The sequence below is a fragment of the Heliangelus exortis genome, chromosome 19 (assembly GCF_036169615.1).
Source record: "Heliangelus exortis chromosome 19, bHelExo1.hap1, whole genome shotgun sequence".
In the NCBI taxonomy this organism is placed as follows: Eukaryota; Metazoa; Chordata; class Aves; order Apodiformes; family Trochilidae; genus Heliangelus; species Heliangelus exortis.
Genome location: NC_092440.1, coordinates 12570252 through 12586152, shown reverse-complemented (window position 1 = coordinate 12586152; position 15901 = coordinate 12570252). Strand labels below are relative to the sequence as shown.

At 49.7% G+C, this 15901-nt stretch overlaps 1 protein-coding gene across 9 annotated transcripts in view; it reads left to right on the top strand.

Moving 5' to 3' along the window:
• The window catches only part of SSH1 (slingshot protein phosphatase 1), a 35306-nt gene that overhangs the window by 3724 nt on the left and 15681 nt on the right, over positions 1-15901 (top strand). For 2 of the 9 annotated variants that reach the window (XR_011729791.1, XM_071763739.1), the window contains exons 2-5: positions 391-431; positions 11911-12014; positions 13778-13842; positions 14621-14742. Coding sequence is in view for 8 of the 9 variants with exons in the window: in XM_071763739.1 (XP_071619840.1) it covers positions 391-431; positions 11911-12014; positions 13778-13842; positions 14621-14742 (332 nt within the window). In the remaining variant the exon portion in view is untranslated. Of the gene's footprint in view, positions 1-390; positions 432-8139; positions 9278-9639; positions 10816-11490; positions 12015-13777; positions 13843-14620; positions 14743-15901 lie in introns of those variants that run through there. The other 7 variants (XM_071763744.1, XM_071763743.1, XM_071763742.1 and 4 more) reach the window with 7 other exon arrangements.

The window sequence follows — 15901 nt, the reverse complement described above, 5'->3', positions numbered from 1 at the left end:
GCCACGTGTGGGCTCAGGGGCAGGGCTGTGTCTGCACTCCTGGTGACGTGGGGGTTGGTGATCATCAGACAGATCTCTGCTCTGGGACTGGCTTGCAGGATAAGAACCTAAGAGCTTTACAATCCCCCTGAGCCCCTTTGTCACCCGGCACTGGGTGCTGGTGGCAGCCACAGCCAGGGAGTGGCATTTGTCCCTGGCACCAGCAAGAAGAACCCCATGGGAAGCCACAACCCCAAACTCGTGACCCCAAACCCGTTACCCTAAACCTGCTACCCCGGGGGTGCTTTTTATTTGATTTTTTTTTTTTTTTTAAGTGGGACTTAAAAAAAAGTGTCAGTATGGCAACAAGCAGCATGTAACTTTCTCTGTATCCTTCTTTTCTCCCCCCAGCTGGAGGTTGGCAGTGATGAGGAACGTAAATTAAATGTGAGGTAAGCAGAGATTTTGGGCTGGGAACATCATCCCCACTGTTGTTAATTGTCTGCCATGTAGCTGAGCCCTGATCCCACACAGGACTGGAGGGTGTGAGCTTGCCAGGAGGGGTCTGCAGAGAGCTAAATATTGGGGAGGCATAAAAAAAAAAGCCTAAAAGAGGGTTTGTGGGGTTTTATCCTGGCAGAAAAAAAGTAGAAAGTTGCTCATCAGCTCTGGCCACAGCACTCACCTGTTCCAGCAGCATCCCTGGGATGGGGAGAGGGTTACACTCCTGGAGTGGGGAGAGCCCTGCTCATTCCTGGGTAATTACCCCTCAGGAATTTGATAGTGGGGCTGTGTGGAGTTGGTTTCTTCAGGCCAGGGAGAGGAGAGGACTGAGATATCTTGCTGGAGGAGAGAAAGGAGAGAAAGGCTTCTCTCCCTGACCTTGTGCATACGTTGTATTTAATAGCAGTCACCAAGAGGATGGTTTCTTCTTTTGCATGTTGGGTTCTTGTGCTGAAAGAGGAAACACAACTTTATCCCTTTTCTGTACAGATGAACTCTCTGTCCATCTACAGATAAGTGGCTGGGAGATGGTTGGTTCTGGGGCTACGTTGGGTCTTTCTGCCCCTTTTGCAAGGCAGGCACCTGCACCCATCCCTGACCACAGGGATTGTAGGGGTGGAAGGAGTGGGACTGGGCTTACAGGTGGATAATTTTTGACTGGCTTGTAAAAATGCTGCAGCAGTGGCTGTAGTATCCTGAGAGCTGTCCCTCAGTCTCTTGGGGCTGCTCTGCCATATTCTGTTTTCAGGATAAGAATCTGGTAATTAAATCACTCGGTAGACCTTGAGAAGAGCTGGGCAGAGAGCCTCTGATGGAAACACTGCCAAGGACTGAAGGAAATGTGTGGCCCTGGTGTGGACACAGCCCCAGTGATGAACAGAGCTCCTCTGGTGGGGAGGAAGGTCCATCCCACCCCCTTCAGTTCATGGAGACTTTACCCAGTGCCCATAGGGTGGCAGAATTGTTCAACTTCACGGTGCTGCTTCTCCAGCAGCTAAGTTCAGGTCAAAAAAAAAAAAAAAAAAAAACCAAACCAAAAAACCCACCCAAAATTGCAGGGTATGATATTTGTGAGTCTTTAAATCCTGGTCCAGCCTTGGTAGGGACTTAGGTGACAGCTGTGCTTTGTCACACGTGCCCTGGGTGCAGGGGTTGGCAGTTTAGTGCCTGACTTTGCAGATCTCCAAGATCCTAAAGATTGGGAAAAGGGGAAGGGCTGTTGGAAAGCAGCTGCCAGCTCAAAGTGCATCATTCATTCAAAACCAAAAGAAAACAAACAAACAAAAAAAATCCAGGATTTTTGTTTGGGACAGTGCAGTTGGGTCTGGTTATAGGAGCTCTGGGATTGTTTTCTTATGGAATGGGTCTGTGTCATGGTTTTACAACCAGCCCCATGTCTTGGTGCTCTCTGGTCTAAGAGCAACAGACCCTCTAGGTGCTTTCTGTCATTCCAAAATGCTTTTCTTCCCAAAACAACTTTTACCCTAAAACAGACCAAGGGGATAAGTTCTAAGTCCAGCTTCTCTGTCAGAGATTTCCTTGCTGTCTGCCTTTTCTTCGTGGGCTTTAAAGTCTTCCTTTTCACTCGTTTTCCCAACATTTTGCAGAAGCAAAGGAGATGTCCCAGAGCTAAGGAGATGCCCACACTGATTCCAGGAGGCAGCCAGGAGTCCAGTTTGCTCCCCAGTAAGCTTCAGAGCAGAAGAAAAAGCAGGAGCACAGATTCAGATGAAAACCTTGGTGCAGCTGCTGCAGACAGAAGCTCTGGTGTCTGAGTCCCTGCATTTCTGTGTCTGCTGAAATCTTCCTGGATGGCAGCCAGGGGATGCTGTGGCTTGGTCCAGCAGGACCTTGAGACATCTCACCCAGACCTTAACAAAACCACTGGCAGGGTTGTGTTGAGTCTGGGTTAGCTCAGAGTTAAGCACAGCTCTAATTTTGATAGGACCTTATTATATTGACCTTATTATATTTTAACGCATTAAAAATTATACATTAACCCCTTGACCTGTAGCTTTTTTAGGGGTTTTTAGGGATTTATGGACGTGTTTTGTTGGAGGCAGCACTGAGTGAACGGCTTCTACCCACAGCTTGATGCGACCACGCTGATGGTACCAGGAAGGTGCAGGGTGCTGGGGCAGCTGTCTGGAGGATTTATTTGTGGGGACAGCAGCTTAGGAGACACTTGACAAGTCCTGGAGTGTTTATTGTCTCCCAGTGAGTTGGTGGGAGATCTTGGGGCAGAAGTTGCTGACTTGGGGAACTGTTCAAAACAGGATGCTGAATCACATCCTGGCGAGGCTGCAGCATCCTGCCCGAGCCTGCTCCACACAATGGGGAGGCAAAGTCACAAACTCCTGACCCTCTGTGGCTCTCTGCCTCAGATGTGTGGCCCTGGGAGCTGATGCAGATATAATTAGTGCTTCCCATTTTCTGGTGGGGTGTGTGGGGGACGTTCAAAGCCCCGGGAGCTGGGGAAGCGTGCGCGGATTTGCGGCTGAATTGGAGGTTTTGGCCTTTCCAGGAAACTGTTGTGGACTTGAAGCTGAGCAGCACAAGGAGTTTACTTGGGTGTAGGTAGAGTAACAGCAGGAGGCTGCCAGCTTGACAATGTGATCAGGCCCTTTTTGGAACCGTGTATGAATTTCTTTTTTTAAATTTTTGTTCCGTGAAACCTCGGCAGTTTGGCAGAAACCCCGCTGGCCTCGTTATCAAAGGTTCTGGCTTTGCACTGAAGGTTTTGTTGTTTTTTTTTATTCTCTAAAAGGCCAGCATGGTTACTGTTTATTTAGGTGTTAAAGAGCAGGGTCAGAAAAATATTTTGGTTCCAAATGCCTCTGGATTTTAAATACCTTAATCTTTGCTAATCAGTTGCCAAGTTCTGTGAGTCAGGGATTTCTCATAGGAATCAGAGCTGTGCTCTGCCTGACAAGTGCTCTTAAGATGTTTTTGGAGAATGTGAAATGGACAGGGTGCCTTCAGGAGCATGGCTTTACTTTTATTGAAGAGAGGGTAGTTTTTCTTTTTAATTCACAAACGTTTATGCACCCCTCTGCTGCAGCTGAATCCCTGATGCGGAATCACTTTACTGCTACGCAAAATAATAAAAATAATAAAAATTAACCAAAGCCAGGCCTCGAAGAGATGAGGATGCAGAGTGCATCCAATCCCTGTTGAGGTTTGTCAGGGCTCAGAAGGACTCTTCTCTTCAGAGCTTGGCTTCCCTCTGGAAGCTTTAGAAGCAGAAGGCAGCAGGGCTGGGGCTGTGCAGCCCAGACAGAGCTCCAGCAGCTCTCCAGGAGGCAGGAGATGAGCTGTGATGGTGGTGAATTGTGTGCAGAGGCTTCTTCCCCTGGCAGCCAGTGCAGGGGTTGGTTGTTTGCCACCCCAGAGGGGGATTTCCCTGTTTCCAACCTTTTCCTGCTGTTCCTGTGTCAGTCCCTCCCAGGTGTTGCCCATTGGACCAAACTCTCCCCAGAGCCTCAGGGCTGATGTGGGACCTGAAGTCTCTGCCTGCTCCTCATCTCACCAGCACACAGAACCTGGTCAGGGGGATTCATTAAACTGCCAACCCTCCCCCCTCCAGCTCACCTGTGTTTCTGGATGAACTCCTTGCTGCAAGAATCTCTGGCCTTGGGCTTTTGTCTGCTGGGCAGAAAACCTCTGGGGCTCAGCATCAGGGGCCAGGGCATCCAGAAGTGCAGTGAGCAGGACACAGTGTCCCTTTTATCTTTTCCAGAAAGCTGCCAGGTTGCTTCTTTGCCCCGTGTGCCCTCCAGGCAGTCACATCCAACACTGACATCCCTGTGGAGACCACTGCCTGGGAGCATCTCCCTCCCAGCCCTGGAAAGCTGCTTGGAATATGCCTGCTTCTCTCTGCAGCAGGATTCTGCTTGCAGGAGATGTGGGGAGGAAAAAGAAAAGTGATCCTAAAGTTTTGACCAACACTTGGCTGTACTCAGGTAGCTTTGCCCCAGCTGGCTGTCCCCTCATTTCTGGGGTGCAGGCTGCATGGAGCTGGGGAGCTGGGCAGGCAGGTTGTGGTCCAGCTCAACTCTAGAGGGGGTGTTTGGGTCGAGCTGGAGCTTTTTCCGCTCTGCTTCCACTCCACGTGATGCGTCTGGATTTATTTTGTTTTGTTTTTACACGTTACCAGTGTGTCAAGTGCTCCCTGGGCTCCGCTGCCTTTTTTGGAGTCCTCCTGAAACCCAGGAGGTTTTTTGGGTTGCTGGGCCAGCAGCAGGGTTCTCAGTCCTGCTTCCCATGCTGTGTCCTGGCTGACCTCGGTGCACGTCACTTGGAAGCTGCTTCCTTAATCCTTGAAACTATTATTCACCTTCCTTTTCTTTTCCAGGGGTTGGCCTTGGAGAGTTTCCACTTGTTTCTCTGGGAGCCACTGCTGAGTGGGTGAAGTGGGGTGGCTTCAGAAAGTAATGGGAAGGATTAAAACAAAGAGTTGGTGAGAGGAATGCAGGAGGATTGGCTGAGGTGCTGACAGCTCAGCTGGGGAGGAGGAGAGGAGAAGGATCAGCTCCTGCCTGGGAGCATGGGTGGGATGCTCTGCCTCTGATGGGTTCTCCATGGCAGAACCTGGGGACTGGTACCATCCCATCATTCCATTATCTCCCCTTTAGCTTGGACCATGGCTCTGAGACCCCTCCCTGGCACTCCTGGGTTTGTGGTGTCCTCCTCCCTCCCTGCAGCTCTGGCAATAACATGGCAACAGCAACACCCAGAAAAGTGACCTGTAGGAAAAGACACCTGTAGGAAAACACAGGGGGGTCTTTTGGGGCTTTCAGTGGGGGGCAAGCAAGGAGCCAGTGTTTTGGGAATAGCTGTTTTTCCTCAGACCACCAGGATGCTGCATGGGAGCAGGATCACCAGGCTGGAAAACCATTCTGTTGCTTGAGCTGGGACCTCTGTTTGTGCCTCCCTGTGCTGGTTGCTGCCTTCCCTTTGGGTCTGTGTGCCTGGGCAGGAGGGAGATGCCCCATGGAGCTGGATGGAGAAGCCTCCCTCATCCCTGGAGCAGGGCTAAGGGACAGGGGCTGGGATGAGTCCCCAGGCATGGGCTGGGGACACGGATGCTGTCTGTAGGGTTAATGCTTCTCTCCTAAGAGTGAGAGAAAGGTGACTTTATAGCAGCTGCAGGGCACTTGTGCAGTCTGAGGTCTAGAGGGGATCTGGCCCCGTTCTCTCAAGGCTGTGGCTGTCACAAAAGTGACATCACATTTCAGTGGGAATCTCAGAAATGCTCCTTGTGATTCAGCCCATCACATAGCTGGGGGATGCTGTGAGCAGCCTGGTGCCTTTTTGAACCCTGCAATCAATGGGATGAGCAAAAAGGATTTCTTCTTTCCTTGTGAAACAATCCCTTGTTTTACTTGGCTTTTCACCATCCAAGTACTGGGGTTTCCTAGAATTTTCTCTTCCCAGCCTCCTGGGAGCTGTTCCTCTGACTTCTTTTGCCCAAGCCCTCTGGAACAGGGTTTAATCCTGCTTGTTTCTTTGCTTCCCTTTCTCTTGGATGCTTTCTCCAAGCTGCTCCTGTGTTGCCTGTGGGCACAACTTGGGTCTTGCCACCCCAGTGTGGGTCAGTCAGGACCTGAGCCCAAAGCATCCCGAGCCTGGTGTGCAGGAGGCAGAGCAGCAGCAGGCTGTTCCTGGGAGGAAATCAGGGAAAAAAGCTTTTCTGGGCTTTGGGATTGATTTCTTCTTTTTTTTTTTTTTTTTTTTTTTCCCTCTTTTTCTTCTTTTCTTTTTCCTCTTTGTGTTCATAGAGGGTTTGTATCTGGGGCTGTGAATGGCCCACAGTGTCTCAAACCCTTCTCAGCATTCTTGCTCTGTGGACGTGGCCCACGCCTCTCAGCCAGACAATGCAAGCTCAGACTCCCCTTTTGTTGCTGCTCTGCTAAAAACACCAGAAAGAGTGAAGCCTTCTGGGTCTTCCTGCCTGCCTGACCATCATCATCTCCTCTGAAATGGATGGGGAGATCTTTGCCCCTGTGGGAGGCATTGCAAGACCCACCCCCTTCATAGGAGCTGCTGCTTGGAACCTCTGCAGGCAAATTGCTGCTGCATGATGGAGCCCTGGCTGCCTCCAGGGAAGGGGAGGTGTTCTCCAGGTGTCTGTAGGAACATCAGACCCTGCTGGGCTTCACAGCTTAGAGTTTGGGTTTCTTCATGGGGTGACTTGGGGTCTGCAGCTCAGGGAGCCTGAGAAGTGGTGACTTTTCGTAGCCCATCAACGCCGCACCCTTTGGGTTTTTTGTTTGGTTGGTTGGTTTGGTTTTTTTTTTTGTAATAAACTTGTATTTCAGAAGACAAACTTTCCCAAAAATTGTCTTCAAGGTATCTGTCTCCTCCTGAGGTGCACCAGAGAGTTTTCAGCACCACAATCCATGTAGTAGGGAGGACAGGACAAGGTGCCTGGTCTGAAGGATGGTGGGGATTAAGGGGATGGGGGGGATATAGGGATGGTGGGGATGAGGGGATGGAGGGGATGAGGGGGTGGGGGGGATGATGGGGATGGGGGGGATGATGGGGATAAGGGGATGGCCATGCCCCAGCACTGCAGGCTGCTGCCAGATGAGCCCAGAGGCCATGTCTGTCCCTCGAGTGCTCCAACTCAGACCTGATGGGCAGGTGACCTTCTCTGCCCCTGCACCACGTGTGTGTTTTGTTCCCTTAATGAGGGGGAAATTAAGAAACTTAATTTGACAGAGATTTAGTGCCTGGAGAACAGGATGGAGCCCCCGTGCCTGGTTGAGGTTTCATTGCAGAGCTTTTCTGGAATGTGGAGCTCTGCATCTGAGCAGAGGTGGCAGGGCAGCAATGGGGGAGTGGCTCAAGGTGGAATATTAAATAGGATCAGGAAAAGGAAAGGACATCAGAGCAGGGTTTTGGTTGGAAGAGACCTTTAAAGGTCCCATGGTCCAACCCCTTGCAGGGAGCAGGGACATCTCCAAGGGGATGATGTTGGAGCCCCATCCAACCTGACCTGGAACCTTCCCAGGGATGGGGCATCTCCCACCTCTCTGGGCACCCATCCTGGGGGTGCTGTGTTCTGCCTCTCCCAGCTGGGCACTGTTTTCTGAATTTTTAGTCTAGCAAGAGAGTGCTGAATCAGCCTCAGGCCTGGCTGTGCCTTCCCAGGGAAAGGAGTTTTCTCTCTAACTTCTCTGTATGGTTATTTTGAGATGAGTTCTGTAGCTCATACATTAATAGAGGGTTTCCTCATGTCCTGCAAGGTGACTGCATCTTCTCTGAGAGTTCCCATTAAAGCAGGGACTGGGGTGCCTGAGGCTTACAGGGTTTTTTCTGCCTGAGCTGCAGTGCAAAGCAAGGGGAGGTGGTTGTGGGACTGGCTTCCATCTTGCTCTGTCTGTCTGTCCAGCTCTGCCTCTTGTTCCCAAACCCAGTGTTTTTAAACAGATTGCTTGCTGGCATTTGCTGACCCAAGGGGCAGCATTTCATAACCATCCACAGGCAGTGCCTATTGTGTTCTGCAGCAACTCTTGATGTAATTGATGTGTCTTGCAGCCACGCTCTTCTGGAGCTTTCCCAAAGGGGAAGAAATATTTCCTTTGCAAGTTGAGCAGTGTGGAGCCAACAAATGGAGCAAGGGACAGGGAAGCAAGAGACTCTGAAGCTCACTTTCCACCCTCTCCTTGCCATCCCTTGGGGTGCAGCAGGGCTTTACCAAGTCTGAATCTTCCTGCTGACACCTTTGGCATTTTCCAGGTGCTTTTCAGCCTGGGTTTTGACCTCCTGTAGAGGGTTGATGCCTCTCTCTAGTTGGATAAGCTGAGGTTCTGGGGTGGAAGGAGGGCTGGTGTGCAGTGGTTCTGGAGCACCAGGGTCCTGGGGCTGTGGCAGAACTCCTGGGCTCTGGGTTTGAAGGGACTCCTGTAAAGTAGCCATGCTGGTCAGGATTCTTGGAAGGGCATCCAGGGAATGGGTGGTTTCTGTTGGCCATGCCCACAGGTTGGGCAAACAGGGAACAGAGAGCTGCTTCTCCCTCTGGTTGTGCTGGTGGTACTGGTGAAACACAAGCGTGGTGTTAGGGAATATGCCTGGAGAAGGAGTTAGTCAGGGGGGTTGTAAGAAGCAAGTCTTCAGTGAATTTGGGTCTAGCCAGCCACAAAGAAATAAATACCAAGCCAAATGAAAGACTTTCTTGTCTGCAGGAGCTCAGTAACTCACGAGTCACCCTGAAAATCAACCCTGGGGTGGCTGCGTGGTCATTGGAAGGGGACCTGGCTCAGATCTGTGTTACAGGGGTGGTGTGCAGTGTGTGAATGGTACAGAAACCAAGTGGCAGTGGGTGAGAGGATGCTTTTTCCCCAGTCCTGTCCCAGGGAACAGGGACTTTGTGGGCTGGGTGGTTGCTGCTGGAGCATGCGGGGGGGAAGCAAACAAACAAACAAGTCTGGAGGAGGGAAATGCTTAGCTGAGCCTCAGCTGGTTCCCCCCCTCCTGAATGGCTCTTTCATCAGGATATGTTGGGACAAGTGCTTTTTCAAGGCAGGATATCAGTGGAAGACACAGTGTTCTGTAAAAGTCATCCAGTTCCTGGGCAGCAGCAGCAGCAGAGCCGCGAGTCCCCTGCTCCGCACGGAATAAACGCTCAACCTTTTCCTTCTTTTCTTTTCCTTTTGCCTTTTGATGGCTTTAGAAGCAAAAGGATGTGAGCTTTATGGCTAGTTATGAATCTTTTTGAATTTACTGACTTCTGTCTGACTCTTGGGCCAGCACAATGCTTCTGCTGTTCAAAGAAAACCCGTCCAAATTAGTATGTATAAGCCACTTGTTTTTATGCTGCTTACAGGGAATTTATCACTGCTGCTGAGGGTCAAAAGTTGGGGATGTTCTTTCATGATGGGATTTTGCTGTTCTTTAGGAGATTTTTTTTTTTTTGGAAAAAGACTGGAGTTTTAGCTATTTGCTGGAGCTGCAGGATTTAAGAGGGTTTTTAAAAACGGGGGTGGAATATTGTGCCTTGGCTTTTTCTCACTTTTTACTTTTGTTATTCTGGCTTTGGGAGCAGCTGGAGGAGTGATGGAGAGCAAAGAGTGTTCCTGGAGATCAGGGGGGGTGCTGGGTGCTGGGGCTGGGTGTTAAGGGTTTTGCAGAGGGGTGCTGGGGTGCCTTCCCTCTGCAGGGCTCTCTGTGGGGTGTATGGAAATGGGAGCTACTGGGGGAACTGGGGAGGGATGGGCAGGCTGGGGCATGACTGGCTGCACTTCCTGAGGTCAGTGCCCAAGTCAGGAAACAAACATTTAAATTAAAACAGAAATCTTGCTCTCGACAGGTTCTTTGGCTTTTGGGTTCGTTTCTAAGCAAATGAATACACAGTGACAAAAACTTTGCTGTGTGGGTTGTCCTTTTCCTGCAGTTGCTTTCTGCTCCTGCAGCTGGGAATATTCTGCTTTATTGTGGAAGATTTCCTGACTGCAGGGCAGGGGAATCTCAGGTGAGAGGAACCTTCAGAGCAGAGTTACCAATGCCTGTGGGAAGGGGCTCTGCCTCTTCCAAGGTTTTTCCTGCTGTACGAATCCCAATCAGGGCTTCATTAGGGATAAATATGACTTTCCTGAAGACATATTTCCCCAAATTATCAGGAGAGGAGCACTGTGTATTATTTCCTGGTGCATTATCCACCCCTTCCCTTCCTCTTGCTGAAAAACCCAGCTGGGTGTGCACGGGGCTGCTGTGCCTATAGCTGGATGTCCCATCCAGCCTGCTGGGGTCAGGGCTTTTGTGTAACTTCTGGCCTTTTTCTGAATGTTTTCCTGTGGGATCTGGTGTGTGAAGGAAGCCAGACTCTTCCTGGCTCTCTTCTGGAATGAACCAAATTCCCATTTGCAGAAACTCTCCCCAGGAGCCAGCGTTTGGGACCCCCAGCTCCTGTTCAGACCCAGCTTGCTAGAGAAGTGAGTGGTGAGTGCTGGAATACTGTGGGAGTGTAAATGGAGACAATCTTGTTTTAATTAGAGTGCAGTTGGCCTGCTGGCTTTTTATTGATCTGATATATGACTCGTGGAGCCTGGAACTTAGGAGGAAATTTTAGTTCGCTTTCTAAAAGCAGCTGAAACCACAAATTTCAACCTGATCCAGATTCTTTCTGGGAAATTTGCACCGGGAAGATTCAGTTGAAAAGTCAGAAAGCTTTTCCTGGCTGTGTTCTCAGAGAAGGGAGGACCTGAGCTTGCATCAAAAGCTGCAAAGCTGTGAAACTGATGTCTGGCTTCACAAAAAGACAGAGGCAGAACGGAGCATTCGGGTTCACTGCTGCCCAAAGGCAAAGACCCCACATAAAGTGCAGAAGAGGTGAGTGCTGGGAGTAGTGAATCCTGTGGGATCTCTTTCCATAGCATGAGTAACTCCCATGCAGCAGTCTCCTAATGGAGATTCTCTATTTAGTGGATGGCAGAGAGTAATTAATGATGATCTATGTGTGGAAGTGTAGGGCGGCAGCGAGCTGGGCTTTGGGACAAGGAATGTCTCTTGTGATGTTTGGAGTGGTGGAGGGAATGCAGTGTGTAAGCAATTGCTGTGGCAGCTAAAAGGTAGCTGAGGAGATGGTGATTTTGCAGCCTTTTGGGAAATGGGAACTTCAGCACTCACATCCCAGCCTGGTTCTGCTCTGCTGGGGAGTTCATCATGGGACTCTGTCATTAGGCTGGTGCTGGGGCTCTCTGTGACTACTGCTTTTGTTCAGCCTTCTCTTTAGTTACTTCTGAGGCCTCTGGGGTGTTTAACTCTGTGGAAATAACACTCTGCATCTGCCCATACTGTGTCCTGCCTTCTTATCATTATTATTTCCCAGCAGGGCTGTTTGCAGCCAGGGCAAAGCGAGATCTTTGCTATTGTGTCACTTGTGTTTTCCCCTGAGGTTTCAGGGCAGTTTCCTTTCTCTTGTGATGTGCAGGTTTCATCTGCCCTCCCTTCCTCTTTAAATCTACAGACAGTTTATGGGTGCATGTTCTTGTTTTTGCATTCCAGAGTCTCAGGAACTGAAATTAATAGGAACTGATTGACTCGGAACCCGATCTTCAGCCACTTTACAGGTCTAAGCCTGTAAAAAAAAAAAAAAAAAAAAAAAATCCTACCCTCTGCTGTTTTTAAGTTGCAGAATTTGATAATCAAACGATAAAGTCATTTCAACCCATGACAGCTCAGGCAAGTATCTCCTGCAATGGCCAAGTCATAAAATGCTGGTGGAAAATGACACATGAATAATCCATGAATAATCCTGGAGCCGTGCCGTGCCAGTGGCAGGAGCAGACTGTGGGAACAGCTTCTCAGGGCAAAACCCTGCTCTGCTTTAGTCAGGGGAAGCCCTTCCCCAGGCATATAGACCTGAACATGTGTTTTTGCTGATCATTCCCTTTCAGCTGACTTCCTCTGTCATTTGTTTTCCAGCCTGAGCGAGAGCTTTTTCATGGTGAAGGGTGCAGCCCTTTTCTTACAGCAAGGAAACAGCTCCCAGGGCCAGAGAAGTCTCCAGCATCCTCACAAACATGCAGGTAGTGGATTCAATCCCCTCCTGAGATCCTTTTTTTCCCCCTTTGCTCATCACACACGTGGGAGGGTGGGTGACCCCTCTAATTGTCATTAGTGTCTTGTTTTACAACCTGCTGAGTTCCAACCGAGTTTCCAGCCCACTGGGTTTGAATGGGACCCTCAGAGGACTGAGGTTTTGGTTAAATTTTTGTCATTATCTCAGAACTGTGACTGGGCTAGGACTCCATTCTCTGCAGACATTCTTCAGGCCAGGCAGCCTGCTGAGCCCAGGGGTCTGTGCTCAATGTGTGTCCCCAGCCACAGAGGAAAAAATGTCACTTCTGCTTCCCAGAGATTTGTCCTTGCCTTCCCCTTTGGCCTGTGGGGGGGAAAATTGGATGGGCTGAGCCCCAGGGCTCCAGCACCTCTTCTGGAGTGACTGATATCCTGATTCAGGGACAGTTTTCCAGGTGCTCTCCCAGCCTCCAGTAAGCTGGATCTTGGGATTTTGGGTGCCAGCTGACACCAGGTGTTCTTCTGAAACCACCTCTTGCTTCTTTTGTTCCTGGTAAAAGGAACAAAAAAAAAAAAAGCTGGTTTTTTTGTTGCTGGTAAAAGCAAGGAACATTTTTACAAGATTTGGGTCTCTGGGTAGACACACATTCCTCATGTCCCCTTTCCTGGATTCAGGAAAATCCCCTTTTTCAGGTGACTCATCACATTCTGACCCATAAGAGTTTATGATGGTTTCAGATCAGACTCTCCCCCCTCCCCCAGTCCTACCCAGTGTCTCAAACTGGTTGGAAGAAATGGCAGGGAGTGAACATCCAGCAGGACTGATGAGCAGACAGGGAGGTGAGGCAGGTGGATTCCACTTTCCCAGGGTTTTCCTGGCTTCTGTCTCTGACAGTACTGGAATAAGTGATCCCTGGGAAGGAAGAAATAAGCTCATCAGGGCATTTTGAGAGCAGGAGCACGTGGGCAAGGCACAGTGTGGTTCTGTGTGTCTGCTGCTTGGTAAACACTCCAGGCACAAAGAGGGGGTTTGAATGCCAAGCTTGGCTTTGGGTTTCTTTAATTGTCAGCAAGCATCCTACAGAAGGAATTTTATCTGGTATGGAAAGTTAGGAGTGCATTACCAAGTCAATAGATGGGAATTTGGTTTGTTTTCTGGTAGATTCCTTGTTCCTTTTGCTTGCTCTCCCCAGATAGAAATCTACCTTCAAAGGATCCATCACCCAAAGCAGTCTGTTCCTACAGCCCTTCCTCTGCTCAGATACACCCCCCCCTTAAGCCTGTGGGGCTGACCCCACAGTTATGGGTCTGTTTCACAGTTTTTCTTTTTTCTTTTGTCCTTTTTTTTTTTTCCCAACTAGAATTGTTCCTCCTGCCCCCTCCTCCCCTCCCCTCAGTGCCTGTATCTTTAGAATCATAGAATTTTCAGGCTTGGAAGGGACCTTTAAGATCATCTGGCTTCTTCTCAGAGAAGCTGTGACAGGAAAGTGTCACCTTTTGTGCCACTCAGACACAGTTGATTTCCATGTATTTGGTGGCTTCCAAATAGCATATGGTCAAGTTGTCACCCAGCCAGGTAGTGCTCACCCAAGCAGCTCCCTTCTGGGAGTAATCTCTGGGATTACAAAGTTAATTGGCCTCCTGTACATAGTTTTTTGTTTTGTTTTGTTTTTTTTTTTTTACTTAGAAACATCCAGTTTCATTAAAGGTCAGGACTCTGCTGGCTGTTGGAGCTGTAAATGAGGGACCCTTTCTGCTTCTCTCCCTGCAGGTGATTTGCCCCAGCACCTCCAGGTGATGATCAACCTCCTTCGTTGTGAGGACAGGATCAAACTGGTGAGCAAAGATCCCTTTTCCTCCTCTCCTTTCAGGTGGAAGGATCTGAGCCAGGCCAGGGGAGGTTCACAAAAAGCACTGGCAAATCCAAGGTTTCAGAGCCAGCTTAACTCTGTGCTGGTTGCCAGCCCTCCCACCTTTTCCTGCCCATTTCTGCCCTGGTCCTTACACCCAGGTAATGAGGTGGGTCAGAAAACTGAGCTGCCTGAGGGTATTTATTTATTTTTATTAAGTTTAATTTTCACTTGACAAACACTAATCCAGGAGAAGAGGATGCTGATGCCAGTGGGCATTAAATCAGTCTTGAAACTGCATCCAAAGGGGGCTGGGCTTTCTTTTCAAGAGCTCTGCAGAGCCTATAGAAGTCACTGCAGAGAAGTCTCAGTTGTCCCCTCCAGTGTCCCCCTGCCACATGTCAGAGTGGTGACAGTGGTGACTTTTGGGGGACAGAATCCTCTGAGCCTGCCTCTGTCACCAGATCACTGCACGATCAGTATCTTCACCACCCTTTTAGCTGAACCTCTCTAGAATGAATCTTCCAGTTGGATTTCCTAGTGTTTCTCTGACCTGGGAGAGGTGCTCAGGGCTCTTCTCCTCACCCATTACCAGGTCAAGCTGGAAACTGGTCCCAGCTCCTTCTGGGCCTCCATCCCTCCCCGTGTCAAACACTGCAGCTGAACAAAGCTTTGGGGTGCAATTACACCTTAAAAAAAGGATCTTGGGCAGCAGTAAGCACCCCAAAAGGACTGTTTTTCAGAGGCTGATGACCTTTTTGCAGGCTGTACGTTTGGAGAGCGTGTGGACAGAGCGGGTGCGGTACATGGTGGTTGTGTACAGCAGTGGGAGGCAGGACACAGAGGAGAACATCCTGCTGGGGGTGGATTTCTCCAGCAAGGAAAGGTATGTCTGGGGCAAGGCTGGGCTGGGGAAGCAGGCAGAGCAGGCAGGCTGGGCTCCCTGGGGAGCCTGGCAGCACCAGGCTGTCCCCAAGCAGACAGGTAGCTGCGAATCCGAGCAAGAGGAAGGATGCGTGGAGGTTTTTTTGCACAGAGAGGATGAGTTATTTATTTAATTTTTGCCCCAGAAAGCTTTTGGAATCCTCGGGCAGTTGTGGGGAGGGTGTTCCCATGTAGGGCTGTGGCGTCCACCTCACCTGTGGCCGTTCTGCTCACTCTGAAATGCTCTTGCACAAACTGGAATTTATGCTGTCTGCCAGAGTTGAAGTCTGGGGATGGGGTGAAGCAATGGAGCTGGGCTTAGGGGGGTAGCTGAGTTGCCTCATAACATAAAAAAGCCAACCCTAGGAAAGTACCTCCAAAACCAACAAACAAATGTGTCAGTAATGAGCTGTTGCTTTTGTCTAACTGATAAGAGCACATAATATTTGGAAAGGCAAATAAAATATTTTGTTATCGCAGACCCTCTCACATAATTCCAGCTCTCAGTGAGCAAACCAAGGCAGAAAAGCTCTTGGCTCAGGGAGACAGGGCTGGTTTGGCAGAGCTGGAGTTAGAAGTCAGAGCTCCCAGCCTGTTGTCTCTGTTCTCTGATGGTTGAGCTGTGCTGCTGCAGCCAGTGTGAGCTGTGTTTGCTTTTTGTGGTTGTTTCCATCACTGTAAGTGAAAGGGGGAAGCTTTTGCACTGCAGTGAGACCTGGAGGGAAACTCCAAGCAGTGCCCTCCTAATGAGATTATTGTCCTTGGCTTTGATGCTGCCTCTTTTATCTGCTGTTCAATTACTGCTGGTGGGGTTCAGGAGGAAATCCTAATTCCTAATGGAGCATCTCCTTCTGGGACACTCCACAAGGTTTGCTGTGTCAGCTTCACATCTCAAACAGCCTTCCAATCCTGTGCAAGAGGAAAGGTGCAAGAGTCAGGACAAATCCACCCTAGCTCTATGCTTAGCTGCTCTTTCTCTTGCTGTCTTACCCCTGAAAGCCAAAGTTTTTGTGAAGTTAAGGGTAAGTCTAATGCCTGAAGAAGTCAGTTGGCATCAGTGACTCCATGGAGTGGCTCCCTGGCTCTGTGCTGGGGTTGGAATGTCACTGCTGAGCTGGAAG